Raw genomic sequence first — 15542 nt, 5'->3', positions numbered from 1 at the left:
AACCTTAAGTTAGAAAGAGACACAAAAACAGGAAAACGCATTTCCTCCAGCACAGCAAATTTACAAGCCAAAACAAATAAAACCTAACGCATTTTCTAGCTAGATTACTTACTAACTTTACAGAAGTTGAAGGGCTTGCATCCTTGATCTGTTCCCGGCAAAGGTATCACACAGTCAGACAAAAGCCTTTTTTCCCCCCTCCACATTTGAAAGTATCTTGTCCCCTCATTGGTCATTTTGCTTCAGGTGCCAGCGAGATTACCTTAGCTTCTTAACCCTTTACAGGTGAAAGGATTTTGCCTCTGGCCAGGAGGGATTTTATAGCACTGTATACAGAAAGGTGGTTACCCTTCCCTTTATATTTGACACTCCCTAAAGTGGAACATTCAGAACAGGGGCGAGAGAATGCTGGCTGAGGGAGCAGTAAAAACAACTCACTAAGATAGCATTAGCCTCTCCTGGAGGGATGAGAAAACTATAGGCAGCTTCATTGGTGTTAGCCCGAATGTAGATGGCTTTCTCTGTTCCAGCTGCCATTTTCAGCACCATATTAATTAAGCTTGCTCCCTGCAAGCATATATGACCTGGTGCTAAAATCACCCATCTTCATTATGGGTTTTGTGGTTACTAAGGCGAATGGAGCCAAAGAGGGACATTTTCTGTTAAAATTCCATGGTGTCAAGAAGGCGGTAGGTTTGTAAGCACAAAGGCTTGTAACAGTGTGTTGAAATCTTAATTTTTGTTTCTTTATTACTTTCAGTTGAGCACGTTCCCTTAGAAGGAACATCGCCTCCTCTGAGCAATCCTGGATACATCTTAAAATACGCTACACCAGTGGTTTTCAAACTTTTTTATTGGTGACCCCTTTCACATAGCAAGCCTTTGAGTGCAACTCCCTTTATAAATTAAAAACACTTTTTAATATATTTAACACCATTATAAATGCTGGAGGCAAAGTGGGGTTGGGGTGGAAGTTGACAGCTTGCGACCCCCTGAGGGGTCCCAACCCCCAGTTTGAGAACCACTGCGCCACAGAAACTGACAACTCAGTTTATTTTCAAAACTCCATTAAATCATGTCTACAATAGAAAAATTACCATTGCTGATAAGTGTCAGCAGAATGGATCTGAACCTCTCTTGAATGTTTGAATGGTATTCAGAAACCAGTTAAAACCTGTCGCTGACACTGTTTTCAGCTCATGTCAATTAAGTTTGCTCAGGGTGTCGCTTTCAAGGAAAATGGTATCCATGTGCCTCAGCAGTCTGAAAATTCATGTGATTTGAAGCACTTGTTAACGTGAATAAACGAACATATTTTTTTAAAAAATACCGTGGAAAGTTTGGCACTAGAACTGCTGTGTCTAATACAGCAGACACAAGTCTCATATAAAGAAAAGGAGTACTTGTGGCACCTTAGAGACTAACCAATTTATTTGAGCATGAGCTTTCGTGAGCTACAGCTCACTTCATCGGATTGGTTAGTCTCTAAGGCGCCACAAGTACTCCTTTTCTTTTTGCGAATACAGACTAACACGGCTGTTACTCTAAAGTCTCATATACTCATTCTGCCTTCCAGAGTGAATATGCCAAACCCATGAGTGAAAAGCTGCTGCCTCCTCTCGGAGAGGTGCAGCGTAGAAATTACAGTGCAAGACAAGGACGGCTCCCGATTCTGGGCTGTTCTGGGAGTTGGGCAGAATCTCTGCAGCCTAATTCTCTACACAACCATGACTTATTCCCTAAGCCTTATCCAGCCTGTGGACTGAATGAGGCAAGGATCCTGTGGAAAAAATATGTGATCATGTAATTAAATGAATGCATTAAAGTAGGATGGGATTGTAATCGTAGAAAGGAGGGAATACAGGGCCAGAAAGGGCATGTGCTGCTGTAGGGACACAGCTGACATGCGGTCTGAACTCTAGACTGGGGACTAAGTCTAGGAGGCAGCCTATCTGCATGACCTTTGTGCCCCTGATCAGTGACTGAGGGATTGATGCTGGGGGTATGGAAATTATTTTGCTCATCTAGGGATGATAAAGTTGATCGTTACTGAGAAAGGTGTTGAAGTGATTTCTGGTTGAATTCCTCCTCCCCAAAGGCTGTGGAAGGGATCTCCATTCCAAGGCAAGGGGTGGGGGATTGAAACAAACTACTAGTAAGGGAAACCTCTTCTCCCCCTGCTGCATACAAGAGGACCAAATTAAGGTTTCATGGGCCACCTTAATACTGACAATTAACACTAACTTTTGAGGGCCGACCTTTACAGGAAAAATAATTCTCAAGGAAGCGGGGAGAGGACACTGGGGATGTGGAGATGGAAGGAAGGGGAATATCAGTGGCTGACAATCCAGCTAATAGAGGGAGAGAAGCTACAGACTGTGATTGCAGGAGAGGACCTCAGGTTGTGGGTGCAAGAGGGAAAGGGAGATGTGGAGAAGGCCATTATATCTGTCCCTGAAAATGCAGGAGGATTTTAGTGGGCCAAACAGTTGTGCAAAACCTCACTGAAGAAAGCACAAGCCCAGCATCCCCTAAAGGAAGTATGTCAGAGGAGCAAAGGCATTTTGGAAGGTCATAGGTTTGGATGTATCTCCAAATACTTTGGGGTTTTATCTGGTAAGAAATACCTTAGAACAGCCTGAATGCTGTATTAGTTTTTGAGGCCCTGATAATTAAGAGATTCATATCAAAACTACCGTAATCTTAAAACGTCACAGAATGTGTATATAGCCCTCCCGTAGCCCCCAGGATCCTGACTTGTTTAGAAAATTGTCCCTAAAAAAGCTTTTCCGATGTTGTCAGCTACTAAGCACTTTTATAGACTCCATCATTAGACTCTGACATTGCCAGTGTCACACATAACATTTGTTTTTCAGCAAGATGAATGTTTCCAGCACTAGACACAGAAACACCAATTGTATTTGATATTTTAAAGGGTTACATTTGACACTTATTCATAGTGACACATGTTTCTAATCCTGTAAATTGCTAATCTGTTGATCTGAGCAATATGGGTAGAGTTTTCATTAAATCAGATCCTGAGTTTGAAGACAGGTTTTGAGCAGTCTTTTTTTTTTTTAAGTCCTTGTTAATAAAGCAAGCGCCAGGAATGCGTGTATGCGTACTGATCTTGGCTATCAAACATAGCAAAGAAATTATTTTGCAGGCTGAGGGTGAATTAAGATTCCTGTAGAAAGTCAGCCTTAACAAAGCTGCTATTTCATTGTGATGTCCTCTGATGTAGTTGTTGGACTGTGTCAAGGTCAATTTTTTGGCTCAGATTCCTATTGGGTTTAGTCCTGATAGTTATGTATTTGAAGCTGTTTTTTAATTCCTGTAGCTGTTGCACAAAATAATATCCAAAACAAAACATTTAGGACATCTGTCTTGAGAAGATGTTATCTGGCCACCTATTTATATTGTGTGTATATTATAAAATGAGAGTTGAAATAACATTTTGTAACTCAAGAAGAGTATCATGAGTAAACCTCTGTTACTGGCGTAGTGGGTAGAGCATTGGACTCAGGAAACCTGGGATCTGTTCCTGGCTCTGCCACTGGCCTGGTGGGTTACCGTGGACAAGTCACTTGACCTTTGTGCCTCATTTGCCCCTCTGTAAAATGGGCCTAATGATAGTAACTTCCTTTGTAAAGCACTTTGAGATCTAATGATGAAAAGCACTGTTTAAGAGCTAGGTATTATTATCACTGCACTACCTTTAGGCACCACATGAATCAGGACTCCATTGTGCTTGGCAAGCACATACAAACGGTCCCTGCCGGAAAAACAAGACAGACAAAGGACAGGAGGGGAAACAGGCACAGGGATGTGAAGTGACTGCCCAGTGCCACACAGCAGGTCAGTGGCAGAAGCAGGAATAGAACCAAGTCTCTTGACCCCCAGTCCACTGCCCTATCTGAGGCCATGCAGTTTGTTGTGTACATGGCTTCAAAACACAGTATTTACCCAAGAACTCAGAAGCATGTATGTGTTATAAGTTTTTGGGTTGTGTTGTTTTTAAGTAGGGCCGAATGCTCTAGTGGCTAATGTGTCACAGATCAAAGAAAGCTATCTCAATTTATACAGAATAAAAAAGCTCAAGAACTAGGAGTCAAAGTGGCTATGTTGTGTGATGCTATATGACTCAAACACACAAAAACAGAGCTGTTGCCCCTTGGCTGAGTAGCAAAAATTCAGGGTCTTGCAGAGAGGTTTCCATTTGGATGAAAAATTGGTGGCATAGTATGAGGGTATTTTCTTAGTGCAGTGGTCACCAAGCGGTCAGTCGCGATCAACTGGTCGATCCTAGAGGATCTCCCAGTCTATCACGATCTCCAGTGGCATAGCATGGCTGCCGCTAAGGCAGACTCCCTACCCCGGCCCCACGCCACTCCTGGAAGCGGCCAGCATGGCCACAGGGGCAGGGGTCTTCCTCTGCTCGCTACCCTTGCCTGCAAGCACCTTCCCCGCAGCCCCCATTGGTTGGGAGAGCTGCGGGGGTGGTGCTTGCAGAGAGGGGCAGCATGCAGAGCCACGTGCCCCCACCCCCCAGCAGGGGTGCGTTGGCCCCTTCCGGGAGCAGCGTGGGGCCAGGGTAGGCAGGGAGTCTGCCTTAGCACCCAGCCATGCTACACTGCCGACCAGGAGCTGCCAGAGGTAAGTGCTGCCTGGCGGGAGGCTGCACCCCAGCCCTGAGCCCCCCTCCCAGAGCTCACACCCCAAACTCCCTCCTGTATCCTGCACCCCAACACTCTGCCCTGGCCCGGAGCCCCCTCCTGCACCCAAACTCCCTCCTAGAGCTTGCACCCCAACCCCCTTCCCCAGGCTCAGCCTAGAGCCCCCTCTCACATTGCGAACCCTTCAGCCCAGAGCCCGCGCCCCCTTCTGACCTCCTACCCCAGCCCGGTGAAAGTGAGTGAGGGTTGGGGAGAGCGAGTGATGGGGTGGGGGTAGATGGAGTGAACAGGGCGGGTCTTTGGGGAAGGGGCGGGGCAGATCCTGGGTTGCCCTTAGATTCAAGAAGTGATCTTGGGCATAAAAAAGTTGGAGACCACTGTCTTAGTGTAATATGTTTGTAAATAAACATATTACACTAAAAGTACACTAATCTTGTCTGCCTGGATAGCAGTAGGAACAAAGTAGCACATAGACAGCTCTTCTACAGTAGCCTCATACCAGGCTTTGCATTATCCCAAGAAAGAATTCTCTGCCTCTGTGTTTTTTCTCTTCAAGGACTCTCATAGACTTGCAGCAAAATGCAGACTCTCTGTTGACTGTCCACACAGTAATTTTGTTCCAGTTCTCCCACTCCTAATATTTTTCATGTCTCTGACCACCAGGCATGCACACAGAGCAAGCCAAAAGAGTGAGAAACTTCCTAACACTGTGGGTAATTGACATAAAAAAAGAATGTGTTAAATAAGGATGTTTTCAATTCTGAAGCAGTGGGTCATATAAACTGAGGTAAAACAATTGTAGCTTCACATATGTTTGATATAACGCAAATATTTAAAGATGGTAATTGTTCTGGGTAGGAGATACTGGATTTAAGCAAAATAAGTGACTCTTTGGTGTAATTTTCTGTAATAACTAACCTTTACTTCTGGCTAAGAATGTAGTTTCTAAAGATCTGCTGAGTTTTGAGAATTTGGAAATAGATTCTTCATTATCTTGTACTGGTTTATTTTCTACCACAATAAATTATGTAATCTTATTACTCTTTTAGCTTAAAACCAGAGACAGATACATAAATAGCCTGAAAAAGAAATGCCAGAAAGAGTCTGAACAAAATAAAGACAAACAGAGACGAATTGAAACCCTAGAAAAATACCTGGCTGACCTGCCAACGCTGGATGATGTAGAAAGGCAGAGTAAGCAGGTAAGGGAGAAGTATCTGGTTTTAATAATACATAAAAGGAGAGTTACAGATATAAATATATTCTGTGACATGCATTTGTGACTGGGGTCCCAGGGGAGCCACACTGAGGTTATTCAATTAGGGCAAACTGTAAAGAATGGGGCAGACAATCCCTAAAGCTGGTGGATATTCCAATACTTCGATTTACCAAGCCAGCACAAAACAGCTTCTGTAATACCTTACTGGTTACCCAGAAGCCAAAACATAGTTCCCTTAAAGCAACCCAGCCTTGGGCTTCCACCCAGATGCCCAAGTCAGATATGATGAGGATTACTGAACATTTTATTCATCATAGAAGAAAGTTATACCAATCCCTAATGATTGGACAAATTAACTTCCAAGGTAATGAATATTTCAGATCTTACCCATATACATGCTTACAGCCAATTCTTCTTAACTAAACTAAAATGTATTTAAAAAGAAAAGAGTGAGTATTGGTTAAAAGATACATACAGACATGAGTACAGTTCTGAGATCAGTTTTATAGTAGAGATGGTGAGCTTTGTAGTTGCAAAGAGTTCTTTCAGAATCTGTCCATAGGATACAGTCCAATGTTCATATTCAGGGTGATCCAGGTGGGACTGGAGATCTCAGACTTAGGACTCAAGCTTCTGTGTAAAGCATCAAGCAGATCTGAAATAAAAAGGATAATAACCCAATGTTTTTTTTATACAGTTCCAGGCCTTCTCTTGACAGCTCAGCGTTCTTAAGTGAACAATAGGCAAGCACTGAGACTTTGAAGTAGACATATTTCCTAAGCATCACCAGTAATTAGCTATATGGATTAACACAAGGCAATTGCCCATTTTCAACCATTTGCAGATGATTTGTTATACATTTCAAAGAGAAATGAATAAAGTGATATCACTATATTTACAAAAAGAAAGGGAGTACTTGTGGCACCTTAGAGACTCACGAAAGCTTATGCTCAAATAAATTTGTTAGTGTCTAAGGTGCCACAAGTCCTCCTGTTCTTTTTGCGAATGCAGACTAACACGGCTGCTACTCTAAAACCTGCCACTATATTTACACTTCATTTAAATGTTAAGATCTCCTTTTGATCTCTGAATTAACAGAATACAGCATAGACAGGAAGAGTTTGGTTACATTGTTAACCTCCAACAATATATACGTAAACACACGCAAAAACACAAACATTATCTACCAATATGTTTCTAAAGGGTTGAATTCAGGTCATTTATCTTGCGAGATGCTTTACCCTTTCTGGCCATGTGTCACACCATTATTGATTGTTTTGCAATTCCTCTTTACTGAATTGCAATGTGGATCACATTTTTTCCTCACCTGATTAGAAGACAAATATTTAAAGTGTTAAAAGGTGTTTTAACACTGTAACAAGGATAATTGTAATAGAGTTTAGTGCACTGTAGTTGGAAACAGTCAAAACGAGGCTAAAAGTATATTCAGAAGATAAGTGTAAAGCTGGGGCCTGTAGTATCTGACTATTTGGATGTATTGTCTTAGCTGCATATTCTAGAAGAGAAGAACAAGCAACTCCAAGAAACAGTGACCGATTTGGAGAAGAAGCTTGGAGAGACTAGAACACAGTGTAGAGAGAAAGAGCTGCAACTCATGTGTCAGAAAAAGAAAGAAAAAGACCTGGTCACCACAGTGCAGAGGTATGAATACCTACTTGATACTCTGGGACTGTTTCAGCGTGCTTGTTGTTTCAAGCTGCCGAATTCTTTGCAGCTTTACTCCAGTACGGTGTCAATGACTTTTGTGTCACACTGGAACGTATTACCACACAGAGGGTGACAGTGTGACACAAAAGTCATTGACACTGTACTGGAAATATGATGAGATTTCCTTTGTATCATGTTACAAATGATACGATAACAGAGGAGGGGCTGACTCTCACCAGTGTCTTTCTGAGCTGGCAGCATGGAATAGTGCCTGGTGGGGGTTGGGTAGAATAAGCGTGTGCAGCAAAAGAGCATTGTTCAGAGACTCCCAGCATTCCAAACTAATAAATAAGCCTGTACTGGACTGTAGGAAAGCTCAGAAGAAATTAGTTGAGGGGTAAGCTAAGCGTGGGTCAAAGGGTCAAAGATTTAAAAATCCTGCATCCATGTCCTAATGGGGAGGTATTTGTTCTGAAGTGGGAGGATATTTACAGGGACATTTAACTGCAGCTTGTGCCCTATTGCTGGCCTTACATAATCATAAAAGAACAAATTGGGCAGATTTCCATGGAAAAATTCCAGATGGATGATTGAATGAGACAATGTTGTTATGGTGTATGTTACATTCTTTATACTACTTAAAGGCATAATTTTAAAAGGAAAAATATCAATTGGAGTTATGTGATGAAGACCGCCAAAAGAGAGAGGTTATGGAAAGCATAATTTCTCATAATTTGGGGTGGATGTCACTTTAGTTCAGGGCCCCTCACTTGCCTAAATGTACATGCCAGTAGCAGTCTAAAAGTGTGTTACTGATGAAAGGCTAGCCAGTTGGGACATCTAGTCAGGCAGATCACTGGGCACATTGTTTCCATCTTACAGCTGATGCACCCTTTTATTTGTGCCCGTGTAATCTACCGTGGTGGTTTTTGTCTTTCCTGAAAGCCTACAAATATTTGAAATGATCTCTGGCTTCTATATTGGAAAACAGGATTGTCACTGTAATAAAATACACTTATTTTTGAGAGCTGCTGAGGGGGAAAGCTCTGGCAGCATATAGGGGCTTTAAATGAACTGCAGGGGGCTGGGAACATTCCTGTGGTGCGTAAACAGTGTAATGGCTGAGATTTGTGGCTTTATGCTGCCCATCATAGGGGGCAGGAATGACAGACCATAGTGCTTGGCACTGTGGGCAATTCTGGACTGCAGTGGAGCTCATAGGGACCCCATAGGCAAATTGAGTAAAGCTGCTGTAAGAACAACCCCCAGGACTGCTCTGACTAATGCTGGAGCGGTTTCAGCCCCCACAGCAGCCCATAAAATGGGCAGCACAAAGGTGTTTTAAAGTCACATTTGTTCCCCTCCCTCTGGGTGCACCTCTGGTGCCATGCCTCAAGAGATGCAACACAGAATCTGGTCCAGGATTTATTTTTTTAACCAGGCAACAAAGTATTAAAAAGGTGCAGTATATATTGGATTAGTAATAAAACTTTCCTGTGTATTTAGATTGATCTGTTCTTGTTAGTGACATGGTGACTTGAAGAAATCCAGGATTTACACCTGTCGGTTTACTTATACATGAAGCTGGAATCTACTTGTAAAGTCTTGGTGGGTTTGGTGAGAGACTGGGTGATGTTGCTTATGGTGGTTTTTAAACCCTCCACTAGAACATTTTGCAGTTTTGTTTCCTTGTTTTCCCAATACATTGACTAGTTGCTTTTCCATTCTTATCTCTGAATTGCAGTTTGCAACAGAAAGTAGAAAAATGCCTGGAAGATGGTATCCGCCTCCCCATGTTGGACACAAAACAGCTTCAGAGTGAGAATGAATGCCTCAAAGAAAAGAACGAGAGAGCCCACAAGGTCAGTCCATGAAACTGATTAGATGAACTGTCAGCAGCGTCCACAGAATGTCCAGTTGTGTTCCTTTGTCTTCTTTTTCTCTCACTCAATTTTTCAAGTGTATTGCTGATTCCGGTTTTTTTTCAACACGTGTTTTATGGGTTAGTGCATTTGTTTTGCATGAATCTCAGTTGCACAAGAAAATGTAAACCATTTTTGGTCAAATAAAATACAGAGAGACTTTGTTTTTACCAAGAAACTGGCAGTAAGTTAATTGTGATTGTGTAATTAGTAATTTCATGATGAAGATTGCTGTGAGTGTTAAGCAGTATTTCTCTCTCTCTTTTTTTTTTATTATTTACTTCTTCGAGGATAGGTCATTTGAGTTAGGGTTTAGACATTTATTAAAAAAAGAGGGTTGCTAGATCAGAAATTATAGAGATTATTCTACTTAAAACTCACAGGGTCTATCATCTTTTTGAATGTGGCACTTAGTCATATTTCCCTTTTTTTATAGGTTATAGACAATCAACAAAATCAGATAGCTGGGATGATTTTAGAAATTCAGGTAAGGAAATGTATATATTTTGCCATTGGTTTAGTCAGCTGCAGTTTATGATAATGTGCTATTAAAACACAGATATACAATATCTGTCCAGATAGGAGCTTGGAGTAGAAACATCTCCTTAACCTTAATTCAACCTTAACTACAGTTACCTGCATTCCATCGTAGCATCCTAATTTATTCATTATTGATGTTTTACAAAGTTTCTTTGCATTGGCCATATAATTTGGTGGAAAAAACATTAAACAATAAATGCAAATCTGTGAAGTAGTATGTGGTTTCGCTAACTTCATAACTGAATTTAAATTTCAAGTGTGAGCAAAATGAAATTGGGCAACTGAAAGTCCTAATATTTATTAATCAGTAAAAATAAGCTTTTTAGCACTTTGCAGATAGAAACAAATTGGATTCCCAGCATAAGGTGGAAAACTGCCTCCCTCCAAGCTGCCTTATGCTGATGGTCTAAAGGATGTCATGTCAGATATCCTCAGAGTGGATTATATCACTTTTGGTGCTATTGATATGACTGCACACTCTTTAACAATGCGTCATGGGACAGGCACAAATTGTAGTCAGATAAGAAAAAGAAATGCACATTAAACACCTAAATATTGAACACTAGCAGTTGCTCTAAGGCTGCAGTCTTGAATGCATGGAAATCTAACAGGAATGGGTTTGAAATAAAAGCCACTACTGATGAGTTGCTATAGTATGAATGATCTGGCATACCTATTAACAAAAATAAGTAAGTTTCCTTCACTTACTTTCATAAAATAACTGATTAATTTTACCCATCAGTTGGACTGACTGTTTAGTAGCTTAACACACTTATGCCATCACGATGTATTCCTGGATCTCTCCAGTTCCCCTATAGTTTTAACCTCCTCATTCCATCTACTTCCCTGGTGCTGGATAAATCGGTGGATCTCATTAATATATGTTGAGGGTCTTACGCTGAGTCAGATTGTGTGTTGAGGTGGATTAGGACCAGTGGCTAGAAGCTCTGCTTCATTTATTGGTACCAAGGCAAGCATTGCCCTAACCTGAGCCCCAGTAACCATTCTATGTCCATTGTCAGAGCTTGCTGCTGTTGACAACCTATTTTTAAACAGTATCTTCAGCACAGGATGTTTGTACAGTTAAGAGGTGGAAAAAGGAAAGCTTGCATACCTGACACTTGTGCCCAGTGTTCTGTCAGCTGTAGCTGACAGGCTGGTTCTGTTCTCACACCATCATAAGTCAGGTCTGACTCCACTGAAGGCAGTGGAGTTACACAGGCAAAAATTGGTTTTACATGAAAGGAGAATCTGACTTCTTATCTCCATAATGTTGCTGAAGATGCTGTCAGTTTGTTACCTGCTGCATAAGTACTGGGTGTGCAATGTAGAAAACTTTCACCCTTAGAAAATAAGTGAGGGTCATAATGAGTTTAAAACCAAACTAGGTATGAGGACCAGGATCTCAGGTGCAATGGGGTACCCGTCAGCACACCCTCAGGGCTGACAACAGCGGGGACAGCCAGATTGCAGCATGCTCCACACATACTCCTGGTTTGGGAGTCCTGGAAAAGGATGGTGGAGAACTAGCTACGCCAGCTCTATGCCAACAAAGGATTTGGCATGCCTGGGGAATCCTCAGCTGTCTATTTAGGGCAGCTTTAAGTTGCCTTTTTACTCCCAGAGCGGTGCAAAGAGGACTCTGTGAGACCAGGAATCTTGCTCTCTCCATTAAAACTTCTCTATTTTTAAATTGGGATCTCTTTCTTGTCTTCCTGTTTGTAAGAGAGGTGCTTGCCCCTGAATCGCGTCTGCTTCCAGTTTCCTGTAAGCAGCTCTTCAGTGCCCCGTTTGGTGGCAACCCAAATAATACTCTCTCTTCCCATTAGAAGACTCCTAGATACAGAGCACCAGCACTTGCATCCATGGAGATCCATAAACACCCCCCAGAAAGATCCACAGTGAGCCTTAGGGACCAGGTGGTAAGCACTAATGGCCTGCTGCAAATGGGAGGCTTTCAATTGATTTCAGTGGGTTTTGGATCAAGGCCCAGCAGACCACCCCCAAAAGAACAAAAATTGAACTTTAGAAGCGGAGAAGCTCTCTAGCCTATTTCTCTATGGAGTCAGCCCCCCAGAGCACCCAGATTCCCCTCTATAGACCTGCTTGATGCCTCGTGTGCTCCTCCATTGTCATTTTGTGCTTCTGTTGAGAGAGGAAGGGAGAGAAGAAATATGGCTGTTTCACCAGCCCCGTTCCTCCCCAGCCTGTTCCAGAATAGGGAGTCATAGGCCGCTCCAAAGGGGGATCAGCAATTTCAGGCTTGTTGACTTCACAGCTGAGTAACCCACATATCTTGGCAGGACTGTTTTTTCTTTTTCCTTCTCCCCTCCCCTGCCATCTTGATATTTTTGTGGGGGTGGAGAAGAACGTTTCAGTGATTGTTCCTGGCCACCAGGGTTCCATATTTACTTGACCTCTGACCTCATCAGTCATTATGTAGCACTTGTTCTCCTGTCTCCTGCTCCCGCTGGGAGTTTAAAGGAAATTGCAGGTGAATTGTTAACATCACTAGAAGAGGGAGGATTTCTTTCCAGAACCAGGAAGCACAGAATGTGGTTAAGCAAAAACCAGACTAATAATACCTTTTTGAATTTTACTTATTTACTCAGTGAGTTCATCCACAATTTAAAATTATGCTTTATACGTGTATTTTCAGTTCAGTATTTTCTTTAAAAAGTAGCCCCTCAAATATTATTTTTGATATTTGCCTCCTGGAAGTATCAGCTGAAATGAAAACAAATCCTGCTCCAAACAACAATTTGTGACCATTTTAATTTCCTGTTTATTTGTAATGGTTTTGATCTTCCTATTTTTTTTTTTATTGTGAGAGATTAATGTCTTGGTTACTTTTGAGATGTTGTTTTGCATGCCGAACATCTTCAAAAATAGAAAATGTAGATGGCAGTTGCTTTTTTAAAATTCCGGTTCAGATGATTAAAGTAGATTGTCACAGAACTAACATTTCCTTTAGGAAAAAATAAAAATTAAAAAGGATAGAAAAGCCAGATTGTACAGGGCACTCGTTATCTAACGCATATCTGGCATTCCTATTGTTGGTGCTATTTGTGTATCATGACTGATGGGATTAACACAACTGAATTTTAGCTTCATACAGAAAATGTATAAAGTAAATCACACAGCGAGAGGGGAAGGGAAAACCTATAGTACTGTGTGTCTGGGATGGTAAGCCAGTGGGCTTGTATGTGAGTGGGCACTTAGACATGAAGCTCCTACCCAAAGTAGGATTAATAATTAATACAAGTTTCCAATTTTAGTGATCCCTGGCAAATGCCAGTGACTCATGAGCTGATGACATACATATGATTCAGTAAAAAGAAAAGAAGTCCTTGTGGCACCTTAGAGACTAACAAATTTATTTGAGGTGCCACAAGGACTCCTTTTCTTTTTTGCGGATACAGACTAACACGGCTGCTACTCTGAAACATGTGATTCAGTGTAATATAGAATTGTATGTGAAATTATTTCCAGACTATTCATTGGTGGAGTGTGACTACAGTTATACATAAGACAAATGACAGAGAGAATTTTGAAAATCAAATGGGAAAACTGAATAGTTCCTTTGGACATGTCTTTTTTTAAAAAAAAACAAACTTGTAATGTGCATAGATGGGATGAACATAAAACAAAGAATGTAAACATACATTCAGTGTGACTGTTGAATGTAAAAACCTCTTTTGGTTGATATAAATGAACAATATCTGGGGGGTCTACATCAGGGATGGGCAAACTTTTTGGCCCGAGGGCCACATCGGGGTTGCGAAACTCTATGGAGGGCCGGGTAGGGAAGGCTGTGCCTCCACAAACAGTCTGGCCCCCACCCCCTCCCGCTTCCCGCCCCCCTCAGAACCTCCAACTCCCCCGCTCCTTGTCCCCTGACTGCCCCCTCCCAGCCCCACCCCATCCAACGGCCCCCTGTCCCCTGACTGCCCCCCAGAACTCCCTGCCCCTTATCCAACCCCCCCGCTCCCCAACCCCTTACCATGCCGCCCAGAGCAGTAGGAGCTCGCAGCCACGCCACCGTGCTCCCTGGCAGGAGCGGTGGCCCAGAGCGCTGGCACACAGCGAGCTGAGGCTGTGGGGGAGGGAGGACAGTAGGGGAGGGGCCGGGGGCTAGCCTCCCTGACCGGGAGCTCAAAGGCCGGGCAGGACGGTTTGCGCACCTCTGCTCTACATGGTGATTTAGCACACCACTGAATAAATTCTCTTATTATTCACCTTTTAGAAGTTAAAATGTAAATGTAATAGGGAAGACAAATCCTCTGTATTTGGTTCTGGTGTGTCAGAATAGGGAAGCAGCAGCACCATTCTTCATTACTTTCAGGTTAATGCATTTGGAAAAGCTCTATGCTATTGGGAGTCAAATGGGCAGTGGGTTAGTGCATTAGCCTTTGAATGCAACTCTCAGAGTAATTTCATATTCAGTCATAAAAGGAATTAGTTGATCCTAAAACTTCATGGGCATTTTTCTGTGCCCCAAAAGCACTGTACAGTTTGGAACAATTCAGCACAATTTGCCATGGCTGCTTCAGTTATTGCTCTTCTTTTCCTTGAGTTCTTCATATCCTCAAGAAAAACTATTAGAGAATTGGGATGAAACCATAAGGTTCCTATTGAAATTGAACTATAGAACTTAATAAAGAACGATTAATCTTACTTTTTTTTAACCATCTTCTTAAAATTCTCTGAGAGAGAAGTGATTCTCTATTACATTTTACAGGACCTTTCCAGGAGTCCACATAAGAAAATATTCTTCTGAGCCAATGCCATTCCATACATGGGCTAGCATTGTGTAGTAAGCAGTAATCTATGGAGAACCCATTTTAATTCTTGCAACACGACCTTGAGTTCCACTGGCCTGGAAAGGTTAAATCAAAATAGTTCCACCAGCGAAGAAGTATGCAGCACTGCCACGTATGCTCCTACTGTATTTTGAGCAAGATAGGAGTTGATTGACATCAAATAATTGGAACTGGCAACAGGTTTTACATATTAATGTGCTGATCAAAGGATATAAAGGAACCTTTGGGTGCACTGCGAGAGCATATCACTGGGCTTTGAGAGCAATAACATTACCAACATGAAAAAAAAATCCCTTTTTGAAGCTTTGCAAGAGTCTGTGGTTTAGAGCCTTAGGAGTTTATATAAGCAGTAGCTCAGCTTTATTAATATTCTGAGTGAGGCAGTTTGACTGCTTCTCTTTCTGGATTTGAGCCAAATAATCCTGCAAAGCATATAAACATAGATAAGGGAAATCATCAAGTGGTGAAATAAGTCTGCATGATACTGACAAAGATAACTAAGGTCATACTGAATTGCAATATATATCCAAGTGGAACTATGTATGTGGAGGTGTCTCTTGGAACCCAGAAGTAATCTCTGTAAGCGGGAACTAGAAACCCACTACACCAGCAAAAGATGACGCATGCACTTAATCTGAAATATTAATATTATTTAGTGATGTACGTTTTCAGAACTATACAAACATTAACAAAT

The 15542-nt window shown here is 41.9% G+C and overlaps 1 protein-coding gene across 5 annotated transcripts in view; it reads left to right on the top strand.

The window, feature by feature from the left end:
• Positions 1–15542, top strand: part of CEP85L (centrosomal protein 85 like) — a 315053-nt gene that overhangs the window by 216324 nt on the left and 83187 nt on the right. For all 5 annotated transcript variants that reach the window (XM_043542848.1, XM_043542845.1, XM_027819166.3 and 2 more), the window contains 4 exons: positions 5726–5878; positions 7403–7557; positions 9308–9425; positions 9922–9972. In XM_043542848.1, the coding sequence (XP_043398783.1) occupies positions 5726–5878; positions 7403–7557; positions 9308–9425; positions 9922–9972 (477 nt within the window). The remainder of the gene's footprint in view (positions 1–5725; positions 5879–7402; positions 7558–9307; positions 9426–9921; positions 9973–15542) is intronic.

Source organism: Chelonia mydas, chromosome 3, assembly GCF_015237465.2.
Source record: "Chelonia mydas isolate rCheMyd1 chromosome 3, rCheMyd1.pri.v2, whole genome shotgun sequence".
Lineage (NCBI taxonomy): Eukaryota > Metazoa > Chordata > Testudines > Cheloniidae > Chelonia > Chelonia mydas.
Note: the sequence above shows the minus strand (reverse complement) of the source record. Positions and strands in the feature narration are given on the sequence as shown.